Below are 15,914 nucleotides of genomic sequence, written 5' to 3'. Positions count from 1 at the left end.
TGCACAAATAACAATAAGCATTTTCTACTTCTCCTCCAAAGAGTTAACTGGCAATAACCTTAAAAGCTCAACTGAAACATTTAATTGTTTCACAGGTATAGACTAGTTTGATTTTATAATATATATGTCTATCAGACTGTTTTAAACTACCTGTCGCATTTGAAAATGAGAACTGATGTGAAGAGCTTTTCCTGTCCGATGCAGAGTGTAATGGACACCGGGCCTCCCCACCACCAAAAGCACCTACATGAGGTCCTGAGTCAAGAAAGTGGCATCTGTCATCAAGGATCCTCACTATCTTGCTACTGTCAAGCAGGAAGTACAGAAGTCTGAATTCCCACATCACCAGCTTCAGGAACAGCTAGTTTCACACAACTAACATGTTCTTGAACAGACTGCAAAACCCTAATCCTACCTCATTAGCAGAACACTATTGTCTTTTTGCTCTACATTGAACATTTTTTTTCTCTTTTTCTTTGCTGTCTTGTAAAAGTATGTTTTATGTATTGTCTCAATCTGCACATCCATGATGCTGCTGTATTGTATTTGTACTTCACTGTAATTTTGAATTCTGCTAGAGGGTGCTGCCAATTTTTGATTGACTGATTCACCATGAAAAATCACAGGAAACGTGAATGTTAAATGTTTTGATAAACGTTTAAGCCTTTTGTTTTGGGACTGATTTTATTTATTTATTGAGATACAGCAGGGAGTAGGCCTTTCTGGCCCTTCAAACTGCACCGTCCCGCAATCCCCCAACTTAATCCCTGCCTAATCATGGGACAATTTTACAATGCTGCCGGTTTATAGAACTTGCAAGAACCTTGATGATATTGATTTTAAAAAAAACCGAGCCTGTATTTATCAAACTAGTTATTAAAGCTGAAAGAGCTATTCAAGAATGATGCAATTGATTTTGAATTTTGTGTGGCTTTGTTTTTTAGTTAAGGTATTATTCTGTTCCCTTTTGAATCTAAGTTAACTTTAATCATTAGTTTCAATTACTCATGGGTTAATAGTAACTAGCAAAGATTTCCTGTGATGTGATTTTCCTAACTTTCCAATGTTTGGGAACTTATAAACAGAATGATCTCGAGAAACAAATATGGATTTCCTGGTTTATAATTAATCGAGTTTAGTGAAATTCCTTTAGCAGTCCCTTACACAATAGTTCAATGTTGTAATGAATCTTTCCCCCCCCCCCACTGATGGGGAGCACTTTTTTTTAAAAGAAACCCCTGTAGCATGAATTTGTGTTGAGAATTACAACATAATGTTAGTTGTTTAGTTCAGTACTTTCTGAAAATGAATCTGCTAACTTGTTGGAGCCAGTAGAAATTGTGAAAGATAATATTCTGAATGCAGAGGCTGGAGGGGTGGAAGGGGAGGAGCAGGGAAGCACTTCCTGTGTGCCCTGTCTGAGAGAAGGGGTGAAAGCAGAGGAGTGAGAAATAGATGAGATGTGGTCAAGGATTCTCTCTACTCTTCTGTTGCTTAATATAATATTAATGAATTTAGCCATCACTCTAACTTTCTTTTTTCCAAGAGAATGTTAGTCATTCAAGCAAAAGTAATCTTTTAAGTCAAGTTCACATATCCTGAAGAGTCAGTATTGTTGTGAGATATCCTTAATATGTAATTTGAAACTCTGTAGTTAAAGCTCCTTGTTAATGTATTAAAATACCACCAGGTCTTCTGGTCTCGGGCACTTCAACTGTGACATTAGGCAAACATTGACAATGACCTAAAGGAGATTTCAGCACAACTATTTAAAATTTTGATCACAGAGCTTTTAGCAAATTTCTTAATGGATAAAGAGTTGGGAAAGCTTAGGAAAAGAATCTTAGGCCTAGATAACAAAAGATCTAGGTTCCGGCAGTATGGCAATACAAGATTTTAATTGTTCAGAAGGGGCCAAACTGGAGGTGTTCTGCAGCTCTGAACAAGGTCACAAAGATGGGGAGGAGTTTTGTGGTAATTTGATTTTTTTTCTTGTGAGCCTCTTCGACATTGATAATGTAAAATACTGCAAGTCCAGTTTACTGGTTTACAGATGAGACCGACAGCAGGGGAGCTGGTTGTTCTTGGTTGTAGCAAGGACTAGGCCACATGCTGCAGGTTTGTCTGTGGCAGGTGTCCGGGAGAAGAGATGTGTGGTGTCCGTGCTCATTTAGTGGATGACCCTTCCTGTCAGTCATGCTCTCCAGTGTTTGCTCGGTGGAAGACAAGCTGGATTGCGTGCATGCATGCGTTTGTTTGCAGACTGCTGAGGGCTTGTTCTTGCTGACAACACATACACCATCGATTTTCTGGACATGTCACTCAGGGACTTGGGCTATATTTATTTTTTGTGTGGCCATCTTATATGTGGTATATGTGCCTTGTGCTGTGTGTGACTGTTGGTTCTGTGTTTTGCACTTTGGCTCAGGAGTAACACTTCTGTTTAGCTGTACTCAAGGATATTACTGTATTATGGTTGTATAATAATTAAACTTGAACTTGAATGTAGGGGTTCACATTTTGAAATGAAGGTGTAGATTGTCTGGAGATAGTGATGTACTGTAATAGTACATATATATGCATCTATAGATTATTTCCATTCCTAATGGTTTCCCAGCAATCCAAGGAGTATAATTACCATGAGATGTTTATAAGATATTTTAGTTGTGTAAGTGTGAACATTTATCATGGAATTATAAATTTTTGCTTTTAAAATGGGTCTTGATCATCTCTGTCTGCCTCTGTTATTTCCTTTAAGTGAGCATTATGCTTGGTCCAAGGAGCGCTGTCTCATAAAACCAGACATATACAAGAAAGCTGTCAGAATCAGAAAGAAATATGCCAATATCTCAATTTATGGCCCTCCTTTGTTCACTTTTTTCCAATTGCTTGCAGACTATCTCTCCCTCCCCCTACCCCAACCATTATGGCATCTTCTTGTTTTCATTTCAGATATTCAGAAATGCTTATATTATTTAGCATACTTTGAATTTATGTGCCTACTAAACCAGTGCACTAAAAAAAACAAGTTTAGGTAAGTGTCCTAAATGTGACTGAAATATTGCTGTATCCCACAAAGAGACAGTTGCTAGTTCCCAAAGCGACAGTTTTGATCTGGAGAAACTGAGTGGAATTGAGAATTTGTTCAATGTGAGAACAAATTCAGCCATATTTATTTATCTGGCTGTTGGTGAAGGGGAATTAGATTGACCTCTGTTCCTCGGTCGTCTCCTGGCTTTCTCCTATGGGAGACGGTCCCTTTGTCCTATCCACCCCAGTGTCATATTCGCTACCACTTGCTGAACTCTATTTCTTGTTTTACTGATGAGTATTTTCAGTATCTTCTTTATATATTTTGGATTTCCAGCATCCTGCAGTTTCTTTGATTTACAATTTTCACATAGATGCCAAGAACTTTCTTTCTATCTCTCTTCTGGTATATTCATAAGCTTTGTTTGATACCAAGCACTGAAGTGGTTAAACTATTAAGTAGCCCAATGACTGCAGCAAAATGAAAGGCATCCATTTGGCCTTCGTTCATTGCTAATACATCCATCAGCCTATATGACTGCTTTGTCAAACTGTTGCTATGAATGTTTACCCCAGCAGGTGCATAACTCTGCAAACAGTTCTTTGCTTTAACCTCAAATACTGCATTTTGTCCACTTAAGAAATCGTTTGCTTCATCCACCAAACTTCTCCTTCATGATTTAATTTTCGATTAGTTGCTTGATCTATTTCCATGTTTTACTTATATCCTTGAGTTATTCCAAACATTAATTTTTATATAATAGAAGATTTTTGTTTAAAGTCTCGAAGCTTATGATAATAGGACAGGTAAAAAGGGGTGAATACTGTTTTTTGTCATGCAGAACATTAGCATTGCCATAGCTGAGTTCATTCAAATGGCCTACTTTTGTTCTAACTGTTCGCTCATCCATTCCCCCACCCTCCTGATGATGCATTTCAGATCACAACAACTCGCTGGGTTTGAAAATAGTTTCCTTATGTTGCATTTTTACCAATCATAATAGATCTATATCTTTTGATTACCAGCCTATGCCGGTGTAGAATTTCTCTGGATTAGGCTCGTCAGTTCGCCCAAATCAATGGGTTGAGTAATATGGAATAACTGAAGAAATGTGGGTTTTTACAAGCAAGAAAGGTGTTTTTTTTAAGAGGAAATCTTAAGGTGTATAAGGCATTAAGGTACTATTAGGGAAAGAAAATGCATTCAGATGAGAATAGGCAAGTTTAGAAACAATATTTATGAAACAAACAGCAGACAGGTCAACATTATTATTGAGAAATTACTTTTTAATGTTTGAAGAAGGAAAGATGAACTGCTGTTTTAATACATTCAAAAGAAAAGGGAGAGATGCATCCAGTGGAGACATCTGAAATTACTTGGACCAAAAATAGGTTGCCAAATGACTCATGGAATTCTTTAAGATAGACAATTGATACTGGTTAAATAAGCAATGTCAAGCGGTTAAGCTAGTGGGAGGTCTGATCAAGTAAATTTGAGACAAGTGGAAGAAAATTGAAAAGAAGAAAAACATATAAATCCAGAGCTGAAATTGAAATTGAAGAAATGGAAGAAAATAGATAAATTATGTTTCTTTCTCATGGGCAGTCAAAGACTAAGCAGTTACAAATTAAATCAAGTTTAATTATCATTCAACCATACATGGATACAGCTGAATGAAACAACTTTCCTGCAGGGCCAAGGTACAAAACATACACAACACATTCAAAATAGCAAACAAAAGCACCAGTCACACAAAAACACATGTGTATAGTCCAAGACCCCGAGTGACATGTCCTGCAAATTGATGGCATATTACCAACAATCCAGCTTGTCATTCCACCAATTGAACACTGGGAAGAGCAGCACCAACATGAGAGGGCAGCCTCCAACTAAGCGTGGACCCCATGCTTTACTACCTCCAACATTTCCTCACCTGGACTGCAGCAGCAGGCAAGCCTGCGGCTTGAGGCCTAATCCTCGCTACAACTGAGGCTCCTCTGCCAACTTTCTTACCACCAAACAAGGGAAACAGGCTTGTGGCATCTTCCGATATCAATGTCCAACAGAGTCTTGCAATCACAAGAGAAACATCCAAGACGGCCACTCACAGTTGCACTGTACGCCATCTTCGCCTACCAACTCCGATGCCTTTGAGTAGGAGGCAGCAATGTGTTCAGTTCCTCCAAATTCAATCCAGCTCCTCCAGCCTGCCAGCTGGCTCCTTCGACACCCCAGCCAGCTCCTCCAATCAACGAGCAGCTCACTGATACAGTAGAGCTGCCAAAACGGGAGAGACCAATGTTAGGAGAGGATGATGAAGAGCAAATGCAGCGAGTTCATTATAGGAGTAAAACTTTTCCTTCAAAATAACCAAATCTGATGTCCTGTTACAATGCTATAAACAATAAATAAAGGCACAATTCAGATTCATCTTGGAAACCCACATGTAAAAGAATTAATCCACGTGTAAAATAGCAGGGCAAAGCCTTGGATTATTTAAGAAATTGAGATTCTTATAATGCAAGTGTTGAAGTTGTAGATTCAGACAGAAAACTTAATAGATAGAAACTATAAAAAGTAAACCTTTACTAATTGCAATAGAATGCCTTAAAAAGGAAATGATTGCCCACAGATGAAGGATGTTGTTTAAATGATATTTTAAAATGGGGAGGCGGTGTCACAAGGTTAAACCACTATGCTATCATACATTCTTATAGTGCAGAAGAAGCCATTCAGCCTGGTCTCTTAGAGTTATCTCATTAATTACATTCTCCCACTTAGTTCCTTGTTGCATGCACAGTCTCTGATTGCCCTAGCACCCACCTAGACCTGGGATCATTTACAATAGCCAGTTACCTTAATGACCACATGTTTTTTTTTGGGATGTAACGTTTAGGAGAGGGAAGGGGACGTTGATGAATACAGTACAAACTCCACATAGAAACGGGATATCAGAGATGAACATGAGTTGCTAGAACTGGAAGGCAGCTTCAGTACTTGCAACATCACAATGCCCTGCTTAGTGATGGGAGCTATGGAATCATGGCATTATATATAGATAGGGTCTTTGAATTTTAATAATAGCTTTTAAGAACTAAATGTTGTACATTAAAAATATAAACAAAAATCTTTGCTCACTTCTGGAGAGGAAATGTATGCAACCACAGAACTCTGTTACAGTACAAATGAATCTCCTTCACTGTTGCTTATGTCTTGTTGTTTGCAAGAAATCTGAATTTAACATGAGGCATGTACAGTAGATTTTAGTTTCCAGAGATGACTTGCAATTTGTTGCCTTCTGTTGGGCAGGTACAGAATGCAGCAACAGTACTGTCATCAAGCAGACTGAGTAACAATCAATTTGAAAGATTTACTGTACAACAAACCAGTTAGTAAAAGTTGGACTGATATTTAACAATTCAAAGTATTCCACAGAAATCAGAATTAACCTGATGAAAAAGATCATGTAACTAGGTAAAAGTTAAAATACCAGTTATTTTAAAAATGTACTTGTCACTTTTTATCATAGAATTTACAGCAGTTTTCCTGAAAGTATGATAGAACCATAGAACATTACAGCACAGAAACAGGCCTTTTGGCCCTTCTTGGCTGTGCCGAGCCATTTTTCTGCCTAGTCCCACTGACCTGCACCTGGCTCATATCCTTTCATACACCTCTCATCCATGTACCTGTCCAAGTTTTTCTTCAATTTTAAAAGTGAGCCCACATTTACCACTTCATCCGGCAGCTCATTCCACACTCCCACCACTCTCTGTGTGAAGAAGCCGCCCCCCTAATGTTCCCTTTAAACTTCTCCCGCTTCACCCTTAACCCATGTCCTCTGGTTTTTTTCTCCCCTAGCCTCAGTGGAAAAAGCCTGCTTGCATTCACTCTATCTAGACCCATCATAATTTTGTATATCTCTATCAAGTCTCCCCTTATTCTATGCTCCAGGGAATAAAGTTCTAACCTATTCAACCTTTCTCTGTACCAAAAGCTCTCTTTACTACCCTATCTACCTGTGACGCCACTTTTAGGGAATTTTTGCATTCCTAGATCCCTCTGTTCTGCTGCACTCCTCAGTGCCCTACCATTTACCTTGTATGTTCTACCTTGGTTTTTCCTTCCAAAGTGCAATACCTCACATTTGTCTGTATTAAACTCCATCTGCTATTTTTCAGCCCATTTTTCCAGCTGGTCCAGATCCCTCTGCAAGCTTTGAAAACCTTCCTCACTGTCCACTGCACCTCCAATCTTTGTATCATCAGTAAATTTGCTGATCCAATTTCAATCCAATAGATTGAATAGAGAAACAGGTTAATGAGTGGTATTTATAATGGCATGTAATTAACATCTCAATTATATCTCATTCATTAGGGCAAAATGTTTTTCTACTTTCAAAAGTTATCAATGGGAAATGAAACAAGGTGCATGAAAATTCAAATGCACATCAAATTGAATGGTTCTATGTTGATTCAAAGTTCAGACTTCAAAAATTCAAAGCAAGTTCATTATCAAAGTACATATATAACCCTGAGACTCATTATAATAATCAATAAATCCATAATAAAATAATAACCATAACAGAACCAATGAAAGGCCACACTAACTTGGGCATTCAGCCAATGTTCCCTCTAATTTGTAATGACCACTGTGCGCAAGAATCTTGTGCTTTGCAATTTTTCTTCCCAGTGCACAATGAATAATTCCTTCAATAAAAACTGTATAAATAAGCCAATTCTAAAATCTGCAGACAACACTCCATGTTGTCAACATAGTCAGCATCAGAAACCGGAGAAGGAAATGTGATTATCTACGATCGTGAAATATGCTTAACACACCAACTATGTAGAGGGTAACAAGTTTAAATTCCTTTGTGTGCTAGTAGCAAAAGATAATATTTGGGTACACACCTTAAGGGCAACATTGTGATCAACCATTGTTCAAAAAGTAACAAGCTGTGCAAATACAAAAAAGAAATAATAATAATAAATGAATAAGCAATAAATTTCAAAAGCATGAGATGAAGAGTCCCTGAAAGTGAATCCATCAGTTCTGGAAACAATTCAGTGATGGGGCAGATGAAATTGGGTAAAGTTATCTCCTTTGGTTCAAGAGCTTGGTGGTTGAAGGGTATAACTGTTCCTGAACCTGGTGGTGTGAGTCCTGAGGCTCCTGTACAACCTTCCTGATGGCAGCAACAAGAAGAGAGCATGTTTTGCGCGGTGGGAATCCCTGATGATGGATGCTGCTTTCCTGCAATAATGCTCCATGTAGATATGCTCACTGATGGGGAGGGCTTTGCTCGTGATGGACTGGGCTGTATCTGTTATTTTTGTCAGATTTTCCATTCAAGGGCTTTGGTGTTTCTATACCAGGCTGTGATGCAGCCAGTCAATATACTCTCCACTACACTGTTTATGAAGATCCCAACAGTGCAAACGGTAGAAGAGCAAAGTAACATTGAGAGCAACTTACAGATTTCCATGTTTAACTGCATGTGAAGGTGCTGAAATTTTTACAATGCCTGATGACAATACTGACAGTTCCAGCTTTAATACACCACAGATTGCAGTTCAGTGCCTTCAGGAGAAATGTGGAAAGGAAAGGGGTTGTAAATATTCTAATACACAGTTGAAGTGCTTTTGGTTATTGAAAGCTGTTAAGTCCAATGAAGTAGTAAAACGTTGAACATTACAACATAGCACAACCCTTCAGCCCATGATGTTGTGCCAACCATTTAATTTACTCAAAGATCAATCTAACCCTTCCCTCCTGTATTGCACCCCCCCTATTTTTCTACATTTTATGTGCCTATCTAACAGTTTCTTAGATGCCCCTAATGCATTTGCCTCTACCACCACACCTGGCATGGCGTTCCATGCTCCCACCACTAGAAGTTTGTCAAAGTTTTTGATGTCATGTTGAATTTCTATAGGTTCCTGAGGAAGGAAAGAACTACTTCACTCCAAAGAGAAAAAGCCATAGTTCACTCAGCCTATCCTCACCAGACATGCTTTCTAGTCCAGGCATCATCCTTGTAAATCTTCTCTGCACCCTCTAATCCTTCTACATCCTTCCTATAAAGCAGGGATACCCAACCTGGATCCACAGACCCCTTGGTTAACGGTAGGTATCCAAGACATTAAAAACAGTTGGGAACAGCCAGCTAAAAATCAACACACAAGTTAGGAGGGAGCGATAGAATAAAGATAATGAATATAAGACCATAAGACATAAGGAGCAGAATTAGGCCATTCAATCCCATATACCCGCCCTCTCATCAAATCTCTTGATGCCCCAACCAATCGAGAATCTATCAGCTTCCGCTTAAAATATACCCACAGACTTGGCCTCCACCGCAGAGCATTCCACAGATTCACTGCTGTTTGGCTGAAAATATTCCTTCTTGTTTCTATTCTAAAAGGTCGCCCCACAGTTCTGAGACTGTGCCTTCTAGTTCTGGATATCCCTACCTGAGGAAACATCCTTTCCACATCCTCTTTATCTAGTCCTTTTAACATTCAGTAGGTCTCAATGAGACTTCCACACATTCTTCTAAACTCCAGTGAGTACAAGCCCAAAGCTGCCAAACGCTCCTCATGTTTTAACCTCTTCATTCCTGGAATCATCTTCATGAACCTCCTCTGGACTCCCTCCAATGACAACACACACTTTCTGAGATAAGGGGCCTAAAACTGTTGACAATACTCCAGGTGCAGCCTGATTAGTGTCTTATAAAGCTTCAACATTATCTCCTCGTTTTTGTATTCTATTCCCCTTGAAATAAATGCCAACATTGCCTTCTTTACCACAGACTCAACCCTGTGAATTAACCTTCTGGCAGTCTTGCATAAGGACTCCCAAGTCCGTTTGCACCTCTGATGTTTGAATTTTCTCCCTATTTAGATAATAGTCTGCACTATTGTTCCTTTTACCAAAATGCATTATCATACATTTCCCAACACTGCATTCCATCTGCCACTTTTTTGCCCATTCTTCCAATATGTCTACATTCTGCTGCAATCGCATTGCACCCTCAGCACTACCTACCCTGCCACCTATCTTCGTATCAGCCGCAAACTTTGCTAGAAAGCCATCAATACCACGAGCTAAATCATTAACAAACAATGTAAAAAGCCGCGGTCCCAATACTGATCCCTGAAGAACACCACTAGTCACCAGCAGCCAACTACAAAAGGCCCCCTTTATTCCCACTCACTGCCTCCTGCCTGTCAGCTATTTCTCTATTCATGCCAGTATATTTCCTGTAATACCATAGGATTTTATCTTGTTAAGCAGCCTCACGTATGCTTTCTGAAGGTATAAGTAAATGACATCCATTGCCTCTCGTTTGTCCACCCTGCTTGTTACTTCCTCAAAGAATTCTAACAAGTTTGGCAGGCAAGATTTCCCTGTATAGAAACCATGTTGATTATGACTTAGTCTCCAAGTACTCCAAAACCTCATCTGTCCTTGATAACAGACTCCAACACTTTCCCAACCACTAACGTTAGGCTAATTGGCCTATAATTTCCTCCTTTCTTAAAGAGTGAGGTGACATTTACAATTTTCCAGTCCTCCAGGACCACACCAGAATCAAGTGATTCTTAAAAGATCATGACCAATGCATCCGTTATCTCTTCAGCAACCTCGTTCAGGACTCTGGGATGTAGTCCATCTGGTTCAGGAGACTTATCCACCTTAAGACCTTTCAGTTTGCCGAGCACTTTGTCCTTTGTAATAGCAACGACACTCACTCCTGCTCTCTGACACTCAAGAGTGTCTGGCATACAACTAGTGTCTTCAGCAGTAAAGAATGAAGCAAAGTATGTACTAAATTCATCTGCTGTTTCTTCGTCCCCCATTACTACCTCACCAGCATCATTTTCCAGTGATCCAATATCAACTCTCACCTCCCTTTCTTGCCCTCATATTTAATCTTTTCCCGTATGGCTTTTCAGCTGTCTTTTGTTGAATTTTAGGTTTCCAATCATCCAACTTCACATTCTCTTTTGTTACCTTATATGCCCTTTCCTTGGCTTTTATGCGGTCTTTAACTTACCTAGTCAGCCACGGTTGCCTAACCCTGCCATTTGAGAACAACTTCTGTGGGGCATATCTATCCTGCACCTTGTGAACTATTCCCAGAAACTTCAGCCACCTCTGTTCTGCCATCATCTCCTCCAGTCCACCTGGGCAAGCTTCTCTCTCATGCCTCTGTAATTCCCTTTATTCCATTGCAATACTGATACATGTGACTTGTGCTTCTCTCTCTAAAATTGCAGTTTGAATTCAATCATATTATGATCACTGCCTCCTAAGGGTTTCTTTACGTTAAGCTGATTTAATAAAATCTGGGTTATTACACAACACCCAGTCTAAGGTGGGCTTTCCTCCAGTAGGCTCGACCACAAGCTGCTCTAAAAAGCCGTCTCATAGGGTCTCAACAAATTCCCTCTCGCAATCTGATGCCAACCTGATTTTCCCAATCCCCTTGCATATTAAAGTCCCCCATCAGAATTGTGACGTTACCCATATTACATGCCCTTTCCAACTCCCTTTGCAATTTCAATCCCACGTCTTGGCTATTATTTGGAGGCCTATATATGATTCCCATAATGGTTTTTTCACCCTTGCAGTTTCTAAACTCCACCCACAAAGATTCGACATTCTCTGGCCCTTTGTCCTCTTTCTAAGGATGTAGTTCTACCTCTTACCAGTAGAGCCATACTACTGCTTATGCCTTCCTGTTTGTCCTTTCGAAACAAAGTATATCCTTCAATGTTAAACTCCCAACCTTGACCTTCTTTCAGCCACGACTCAATGATGCCCACAACGTCATAACAACCAATTAATTTTGCCACGAGTTTGTCCACCTTATTCCAAACGCTATGCACGTTTTTAATATAGCACCTTCAGTCCTGGGTTTTTCGCCCTTATGAATTTTGCTTATGTGGTTCATCTCAACTCTTTGCTCTGTATGCAGTTGTACCCAATCATTGTCTTGTTCTTCCTTACATTCATATTACATAATACATCATCTACATGTAAACCTGCTGGCTCATCCTCAGCTCTAGTTCCCAGCACCCTGCAATATTAGTTTAAACCACTCCCAGCAGCTCTAGCACACCTGGATATTGGTCGTTCCTCGAATTCAAGTACAACCTGTCTCTTTTGTACAGGTCATAACTGCCGCAGAAGAGGTCCCAATGATCCAGAAATCTGAATCCCTGCCCTCGCTCCAATTTTTCAGCCACTAATTTATCCACCACATCATTCTATTCCTATTCTCACTTTTGCGTGGCACAGGCAGCAATCCTGAGATTACGATCCTTGAGGTCCTGCTTCTCAGCTTCCTTCCTAACTCCCTGTATTTTGTTTTCAGGACCTCCTTTTTTCTACCTATGCCGTTGGTAGATCCACTATTTCTACCACTATTTCTGGTACTCTGGTACTATTCTATTTCTACCACTATTTCTGGTACTATTTCTACCACTATTTCTGGTACTCTGGTACTATTCTATTTCTACCACTATTTCTGGCTGCTCACATTCTCTTTTCAGGATACAGTATTCAGATGGAGCAGAAATAAAGATGACTGATGAATTAGTAGCAGATACCATAAATCCCACAGATAGATTTTTTTTTACAACTGTGTGACTGCTATCTTTTTCCTATCTGTTGGTTATCGATTATCACGCTATGTTATGATGTAGCCATTTTTGTGTTTGTTTATCCTCAGGTAAATCTCATCTGGCAATTGTACAGAAAGTCAACAATGAGGGAGATGGTGATCCTTTCTATGAAGTGCTGGGTATCATCACACTGGAAGATGTCATTGAAGAACTAATAAAATCGGAGATCCTGGATGAAACAGACTTGTACAGTATGTACTGCTTCTTGTTAATATCTTCTGGAAAAAGCAAGCAACTTAGTTAACAGTACTAATATGATTAATGAAACAGCAGCATTTTTCTTCTAAGGCACTGCCAGCATGCAAGTTTCTTCTCAGCTATCCTTTTATGAATTTAACAGTTAGAGACGTTTACTAATGCTTTTCATCATTCTACTCAATAACCCATCTTTAAGATAATGCTCCCAACATTGCAGCAACATGACCTCTTACATTCTTATACAAGTTTAAATGACATTTATAAAGTCTACCCCATTAGGCAGTTGTATTGTGAATTGAACTGTACGTTCAAGTGAAATAACACACACAAAATGCTGGAGGAACTCAGTAGGTTGGGCAGCATCTATGGAGAGGAATAAAGAATCAACTTTTCGGGCCAAGACCTTTCAATAGGACTGGACCTGCTGAGTTCCTCAATGGATGATGCCTGACCTGCCGAGTTCCTCCATACATGCTGCCTGACTCGTCGAGTTCCTCCGTAGATGCTACCTGACCTGCCAAATTCTTCTGTAGATGCTACCTTCCCTGCCGAGTTCCTCTGTCGATGCTATCTGACCTGCCTAGTTCCTCCATAGATGTTGCATGACTGACTGAGTTACTTTATAGATGCTGCCTGACCTGCCTGGTTCCTCCATAGATGCTGCCTGACTCACTGAGTTTTTCCGTAGATGCTGCCTGACCTGCCGAGTTCCTCCATAGATGCTGCCTGACCTGCCCAGTTCCTCCATAGATGCTGCCTGACCTGCTCAGTTCCTCCATAGATGCTGCCTGACCTGCCGAGTTCTAACGTAGATGGTGCCTGACATGCCGAGTTCCTCCGTAGATGCTGCCTGACCTGCCCAGTTCCTCCATAGATGCTGCCTGACCTGCCGAGTTCTTCCGTAGATGCTGCCTGACCTGCCGAGTTCCTCCGTAGATGCTGCCTGACCTGCTGAGTTCCTCCGTAGATGCTGCCTGACCTGCCCAGTTCCTCCATAGATGCTGCCTGACCTGCCCAGTTCTTCTGTAGATGCTGCCTGACCTGCCCAGTTCCTTTGTAGATGCTGCCTGACCTGCCAAGTTCCTCCATAGATGCTGCCTAACCTACTGAGTTCCTCCAGTATTCTGTGTGTGATACTCTGAATTTCCAGCATCTGCAGAATCTCTTGTGTTTACAGTAAATTGAACCTGCCCACAGTTGCACCATTGTTGACAGAGCATAGATGCTTCCTTGGCATGAGTTTTTGTAGTGCACCTCTTTTATTTCACCAAATATTGAGAGTTAAGCAGAGTTACAGGAATTAATGAAGTACAGGGAGTGGAATGTTTTTGACCTATCAAATATATCTACAACACAAGTATTTTTAACAGCCAGATTATAGTACATTAGGTGGTACAGTCATCATGCTTAGTTGAACTGACACCTTTAGCACTCAATCGTTAGTAGGGTAAATACATTTGTTTATCAACTTTGGGTTATTTCAACACTAGTTTGCTAAGTATATATGCTCTCATAAAACCGCATTGAGCCTTGTGCACAATGCATAAAAATACTTAAGAGCTAGGTGTAAACCTAGAGTGTAAATCTTTTCCCATTTACTTAGATGGAGAAAGAGAACAGAGTAGGAAGTTTAAGAATGCTCCAGAACATCTTTAAACGTCTGAGTACAATTAAGTTAGTTACTGCTCAGACTTCCAAGGGATGTATTTTACTGATGGCAATCAGCATTTGAATCATTCTTCAGATCTGATGGTCTTGTTGGAATTTTGATTTTTTTTACCTTCATTTTTTGAATTTGAAGACTTCCCAATGTGTAGCAGGAATAAAGGAGGCCAAACTTTTCTGGAGCAACATATAGAGATGTTTGAAGTTGCAAACAGCATGTTAAACAGCAATGCAGATTCCACGCCCTAAATGACAGCAGCAAGTCTGATGAGAATCCATGCACTCCACTGCTTAATTGATCCAGGCTTATCTTTGAATTTCAACTTCAGAATTCCCATGTGTTCTTCTGAATATGCAAGTGACTCTGGCTATCATTTTTCAGGATTCCAGAAACTCTTAGCTCTCTACTGCCTTGCCTTCTTAGCTGCTGCTTATATCCTGGCCCTACTTGGATGTATTTGGGCCATGTAGTGCTGAACACGTGACACTTCTCTAATGGATGTTTTTGAGTATATTGATTCAGAATCTTCATCATCATCCTCTTCCACAACCATATTTTCTTCAGGTTCCACTGCTACGCTGCGGTCCAGCTCATCATCTTCAGAGCTACCTTTTATCAAGTCTGCTGACTGTAGAAGGAAAAGATTTGGAGGAGACAATGTCTTCTCACATTGGAGGTATGTGGATCATATAGGAGCTTCTGAATTCTTATTAGATCCAACGCAGCTGTGAAAAGGAAGCCGATTACTGTTTGCAGTGGTGCCATGAGCAACATTTCCTTAAAATATCCCTCGGCCAACTGTGACCATGGATTTAGTGTAGCCAGCATAGATCACTTTGTAGGCCACATAAATATTTTTACAGAATGCATATGAAATTGTATTTTGTGATGGAATGTACAGATAAATCCATTATTTAACTTTCAGCTTCACAGTTGTGGTTGTTATGTAAGCAATAAAAATTTATTTAGGTATTTGCTGTCAATAAATATGATCTTCCTTTACTAATATACTTCATTACTAAAATTTATTATAATGCAAAATATTTCAAAGGAAATATTGAACTAAAAGAGTGCCTACTGTCAACTTCCTTTCAAGTGCATTTGAAACTCTGCTTGCCAGTAAACTTTCCCTGTCAAAATTTCTGGAATGATCAATTGGCCAACATTCTCCTCTACTGTCTGCTGGTGGTCTTAAGATATTTAAACTTCATCCCGTGACCTTGACAAGCACTTGAATATGCAGCATCCATGCATTCTTGTTTTCTGATGGTGCTTTTGACTTCTTCTCACTACTCGCGTGCTATTTTGGTTGGACACTGTT

At 39.9% G+C, this 15,914-nt stretch overlaps 1 protein-coding gene across 8 annotated transcripts in view; it reads left to right on the top strand.

The window, feature by feature from the left end:
* Positions 1–15,914, top strand: part of LOC132379342 (metal transporter CNNM4-like) — a 115,912-nt gene that overhangs the window by 33,434 nt on the left and 66,564 nt on the right. For 7 of the 8 annotated variants that reach the window (XR_009507393.1, XR_009507392.1, XM_059947073.1 and 4 more), the window contains exon 2: positions 12,777–12,920. The exons of the other annotated variant lie outside the window; for it this stretch is intronic. Coding sequence is in view for 5 of the 7 variants with exons in the window: in XM_059947073.1 (XP_059803056.1) it covers positions 12,777–12,920 (144 nt within the window). In the remaining 2 variants the exon portion in view is untranslated. The remainder of the gene's footprint in view (positions 1–12,776; positions 12,921–15,914) is intronic. 8 annotated transcript variants of the gene reach the window in all.

Source organism: Hypanus sabinus, chromosome 22 (genome assembly GCF_030144855.1).
Source record: "Hypanus sabinus isolate sHypSab1 chromosome 22, sHypSab1.hap1, whole genome shotgun sequence".
NCBI lineage: Eukaryota > Metazoa > Chordata > Chondrichthyes > Myliobatiformes > Dasyatidae > Hypanus > Hypanus sabinus.
The sequence above is the reverse complement of the archived record's forward strand: the minus strand, read 5'-3'. Positions and strand labels throughout refer to the sequence as shown.